This window comes from Balaenoptera acutorostrata, chromosome 5 (assembly GCF_949987535.1).
Source record: "Balaenoptera acutorostrata chromosome 5, mBalAcu1.1, whole genome shotgun sequence".
NCBI lineage: Eukaryota > Metazoa > Chordata > Mammalia > Artiodactyla > Balaenopteridae > Balaenoptera > Balaenoptera acutorostrata.
The window spans coordinates 135,056,849-135,062,405 of NC_080068.1; the positions used below are offsets into that span (position 1 = coordinate 135,056,849).

The following is a 5,557-nucleotide window of genomic DNA, read 5'->3' on the forward strand; positions in this document are numbered from 1 at the left end:
GTAAATTAATTCCCAGCAAGTTATGAGCAGAGGTCGAGCTAAATATCATGGCCCCAAGTATTAGTTCTGGGCCTGTTAGTGTATTCCTGGCAGAAAGCTACTGGTAACACCACCATACTTTTGTCAGTGGCCAAGAATAAAGAGAACTGTCTGGGTTTGAGGGACAGAGGCAAAAGGAATTTTTTTTCCTTTCCCATATTAGTAAATAAACCTCACTAACTTTTTTTAAGATGTGAAGCATAGAATAAAACTGGCTGTTATTTAGTTCAAATTTACTATATTGTTTATATTTTTAAATTTTGCTTTGGTTTATGGTTGAAGTTTTTTATTTAATTCAGTATTTAGTGAGTAATTCTACTGTTTTTATTGACTTTTCTTCTTCTGAAAAACACAGGGAGGAGATTAAATCAAAGTTGACAGACCTATTTTTCCTCCATTAATTGAATAGTATGATTTATTCAAATATGCAGACAGTAAATATTTTTATGAGTATTTACTTTTCATGCCATTCATGAGACATTCCTATTAAAGTATGAACATTTTCAAATGCAAAACAACTATATCTTTGATTGGCTGAGTGAATTCTATAGAGAGAATTTCATAGAACAGGCCATTGCATTTTGTGTTGTTAGGATAATCTGATGAACACCATTGTTCCCTTTATTCAAGAACTAGCGGGCTTTTCCCAGAACAAAGACGCTATGACTGCAGCTACAATTTTATTTTTCAGATTATAGATTGTAACCATCCTATTACACTATCTAATATGTTATATTCAAATAGGTTTCGTTGCATATTACTTTCTATCAAGAATAGAGAAAAAGTATTTCCCTGAATGAATCCAAATTATGCTGAAACCACACAAATGTGGAATTAGCTACCAATTTATTCCATAAAGCAACTGGGAATTGTAGCCTATTCTGTATTGAAACAAGAATCTTAAGGTTAGGATTTAGCATTTTAGAAGTTTTATCCATGAGAGTGCCTATTACATTTTTAACCTTATTCCTCACATAGGTGCTAAATTATCTACTAAGAAATCTAGCATAAGGAAATTACAAAATGATTTTTCTTTTTAAATTTTTTGTCTTTTCCTACCTTTCTATTTTAGTTCAAAAAATTAGAATAAACAGAATTAGTAATATCATTCTATAGTCATGCAATCACCATGTCAGAGACTTAAAAAATACTCGATAAATGTTTAACTATTATAAAGACATATAGTCCAGAAGAGAACTGGATTCAGAGAAGAAAAATTTTATTCTAGTGGAATGATCTTGGAAATATTGGAATATTTTTCCTCAAAAGAATGTTCTGCTGAGTAAAATCCACATTTCATGTTTCAAATGAAAGCAATAACAATAGTAACAATAAAAAATAAATTTATCAGGGTATAAGCATATTGAGGTCTCTGAAAGTCAAGGGTACTCATCAAAAGAGACCGTAACTGTCAGTTACGATTTGTGCAAGTGGCATGCATTTATACAATTTTTGTATATTTTCTCTCTAAAGTAGGAAGCAAGGTGATCTCTTGAGAGGAAACGGGGAGGAGCAGGTCTAGCAGGTTTAGGAGAGGAGAAAAGGTTTAAAATAATTATTGCAATATACGCACCCTCTGCACACAGTGAATGCTGTCCAACTGACTTGAAATTATAGATAGATTTGCAGAGCCTAAGGCTGTTTGTGATCCTGCCATTTCAACTGAACTCTTGAATCAATTTGGTCAAGCATCATGCTAATAAGGTCAAAAAGCCAGTCAAACTGGTTGTCTGACTTGAATGATTGTGTGACTAAAGTGATTAGTGGAAACAGCCTTAAACTCACATTCACCCCCAAACCTTGTCTTCTGAAAAACTGTCCTGTTTCTGTTTCTGTATAGTTTTGCTGTCTACATTAATGTTTCTCAACATTTTAGAGCACATACTTCCTGAAGAAGGCATATTCAAGTCTATGCCCTCTTTTAAAGTCTCTCAAATTCAAAACAATTTATTTAAAATCCCAAAAGACAAAAGGACTTTCAACTGGTTCTTCAAAATAAAGATACCTTTTATCTTTATGCATTAATGCTTATTTTACAGGAAATTGTAAGTTCAGCAGGGGCTTTGAAACTTCACTTGTCCCGTTATCTCCATAAGCCCATTAGGGAAATTGTGTGCTAGTAAACATCTTTTAACAATAAAAACCTTCCTATTTTCTAACATCTAATTCTTGTTAACTGTACACTGATACTTAACTTTATATACTGAACTCACTGGGTATTAATTCTATATTTACCAAACACCATCCACCACAGTTATCATTAGTGCAGACACAGTGGAAAGTAGGTTATGGCATTTATCAAATTGAGTCAGTAAAGTCTCATTTGTGGTTTCCCACTGTTTACATATTAAAATCAATCTTTGTACAAAGATGATGGGACAAATCAAACCCAGACCTACACTGTGAGTAATTTGTTGTTTTGGGATATTTTTGTAGGGCAAAAAGGATCTACTTGAAATTCTTTTTTAGTAAAATTATTAACCAGTTGAAAGGACCAAAATTGTTAACTAATTGAAAAGACTCAATATAATCACACATGAAAAAATATCATACAATGAGCATCTTTCAGTGATCCCTTAGCAACTTTACAGAAAAAAAAATTGAAATTTGATAGTGTCCATAAAAGGAGACTAAATTTCAGCATCTTATGTTCACTCCTATGAATCATGCGCATGTCCTAGGTGGGCTCCCACTCCCTGTTGCCCCAGCCAAGAAATGTACCTGATGCTAAGTGTCCTTGAGGATTTTATTTATTTATTTTTTTACAATACAATTTTATATTTTTTAAATATACTATATATGTTAAGAATAAGGGGTGAAGTTTTCTTCCTCTGTAACAGCTGTTTCAAGAGTTTAATGGATTAGGAGATTAGTTTTAACCTTGAAGAAAAAAGTACAAATTTGTCTCATTAGGATATTTCTACCAAGCATTTTTTAAGGCTATATTTTAAAGTTGGTTTCAAAAAGAAGGAAAAGTTTCATTTAAAAAATAATTTAGTGAATTATGTTCTTTCATAACTTCCACCCTAACTTGTTACAAAGTCTAAAGATTCTTAGTTTTGTGCACTAATTTACATCTATATTTAAATTTTACTTGTATCTTAAAACAAGAATTTTATGTTAAAAAAAAACCCACTAAATACATTTGTATAAAGGCTGTAAATGTCCAATGGTAAATGCTCTGTCTTAATTTTTTTTTCTACCACAACGAGAAACAGGTCTCTGCAAACAGAGACTTGGGTTCTTAAGGTTCAGCTTTCTGAGGAACTGTGGGCTGCGGATCTGAATAACACACAGAAACAACTCGATTTCTCTTTTTACAACGGTACCAGAACTTCACAGCTACAATGAGTATGAACACATGAAAAAATGACTTCACTCAAACAGGATTTAGAAAAGTTGGGGTGACCTCAGGGCCAGGGCAGCACCCTTGCATGGTGAGGTTTATAGTCAGTCGTTCGATCATGGAGAGAGTGTGTGTGTGTGCGCACATGTGTGTGTGTGCACGCACATATGTGTGTGTGTGTATATACAGATATCTATATTTATAAATAACCATGGTTAGTCCTTTACAAGCCTGTAAATATGATGCTGTGCTCCATGTTCACTATTTGAAACTTCAAATACACAGGCCATGCACAGGAGAGTTTCTTGTGTATCCCTGTTTGTTACCACCAACAAAATTGTGAAGTTTTCCAAAACACTGTTCATCATATATTTCTCTGGTAAGTGTTTGAGCTTGTGGATGAAACTGATCATATATTCACACGTCGGGGACCGGTTTATTCGGTATACAAATCGGCCATTCTCAAACCTTGCATATTCCGTCTCTACTTTTTCTACTGCTTGCTTCCCAAAGGAGCAAACTTTGGTGGAACAGGTGACTGTCATATTCTCAGAACTCTCATACTGACTGGTCACGCCATAAAAAGCCCCGACATCATCTTGAATACTGCAGTTTAAATCAGCCCAGAATTTTATGAGGAAGAAGGCATTTTGAGGGCCCTTTCCAAACAATTCCTTTAAGCCAGCTTTCTTTTCAGGAAATTTGTCATAAATCTGACGAATGTCCACTGATAAGAGCAATGGGTCACTGTAATAATGGTTGGCATGCCCAGTGTGCACGAAGAGGTGTTTGTTGTACCAGTCTGGGTCTCGCCGCCGTTCGAGGAAAGCTGAGAACTCCACCAGGCGGAGTTTGGTTGTGCCAATGGAGCGGCCCTGCCAGGCCGGGACCGAGGGAGCTGGGGCTGACGCAGGCTCAAACCCTGGAATGGGGGCTGTGACCGCTGGCTGGATGGGGTAGGCCTGCTGCACGAAGGGCTTGACGTCTTGTGAGGATCCAGGCTGTCCTGTCTGTATCATTCCTGGCCAGAACCCCGGCGCCCCTGGGAAGGTGGGGCGTGGAATCCCTGGCAGCCCCAGCTGGCTGTGAATGGCAGTGGCTGATTCGATCTGGGCTGACGACATGGCGGCCATGTGCTGCAGGGCCTTATCCTTCGCAGTCTGATCCTTTAGCTTGGAATGAAAATCACAAGATTTCCTTCTGGCAAGAACCTGAATGTGACTAGACACCTTAACGGCGGCTTGAATTTCTCAAACTTTCTTTCTTGCTAAGACGTGTATATGACTAGACACCTGTTTTCTGGTCCTCGTCTTCCCGGTCCTGAGTCTGATGTATCTGGCTATCAATTCATTCCTACCATACATCTTGCCTTCATCTGATAAGATGATTTTCCTCCTCCCACATGGTGGATAGATAGCCAAGGCTTCCTGAAAGCTCTGCTCAGTGTCGGGGGCTCCAGACCCCTTCTGCATCATTGTCAATGGGCTTACCTGCAGAGTCACTCATCCTTTCCATGTTTTCGGCAGGGCTCTCACTGCCGCTCCAGCTGCTCGGCTCAATTTTGGCGGTTGAATTTTCCAAGCCGAAGCCTGGAGCCTTTTCAAGTAAATAAACCGAAGGGAAGTTTTCCAGGGAGAGTCTCCTCCAGGGTTTGGTGGTTACTGCGACTCAGTCTTTCTTGGACACAATGTTTCTGCTGACTCCTGAAAATTTTCCACTTGAATGTGCAACGAAGCAGCGGCGGCGGCGGCAGCAACAGTGCTGCCGCAGCGCCCGGTGAGTCCCAGGAAAACTTCGGCGCCGCTTCCCCCGCCTTCAGCTCGGAGCCCAGCTCCTGCTCCCCGGGCTGGGCCACCCTCCCCCGCCCCCAGCGCCGCTCCTGCCCCGGGGCCGGCTGGACGTGCTGGGCTGCTGCCCGTGGCTCCAGGCAAAGGTGGACGGGGTCGGGGGCCTTCACTGCATGGCCTGTCCCCGGACGCGGCCGCCCTGAGCCCGGGCCCCGCCGCGCGGACTGGCTCGCAGGGTGGAAGCGAGTCTGCAAAGTGCTTGGTGGGCGCCCGTGGCGGGCGGCGGGGCCGCGGCGGCAGCTGCAGAGGCTCGGCTCGGCTCCGGCCTCCTTGAGGATTTTAATAGCAAAAAGAAAAAAAAAGAATTTGATCTTCTCCCCATTCT

General features: G+C 40.2%; 1 protein-coding gene across 1 annotated transcript; it reads right to left on the bottom strand.

The window, feature by feature from the left end:
* Positions 1 to 3,577: 3,577 nt before the first annotated feature.
* Positions 3,578 to 5,022, bottom strand: LOC103005501 (transcriptional enhancer factor TEF-1-like). The gene is given in 3 exon segments (XM_057546995.1): positions 3,578 to 4,614; positions 4,678 to 4,836; positions 4,838 to 5,022. Coding segments are annotated over 3 exon segments (1,236 nt in total). The 5' UTR covers positions 4,901 to 5,022; the 3' UTR covers positions 3,578 to 3,600.
* Positions 5,023 to 5,557: the final 535 nt, after the last annotated feature.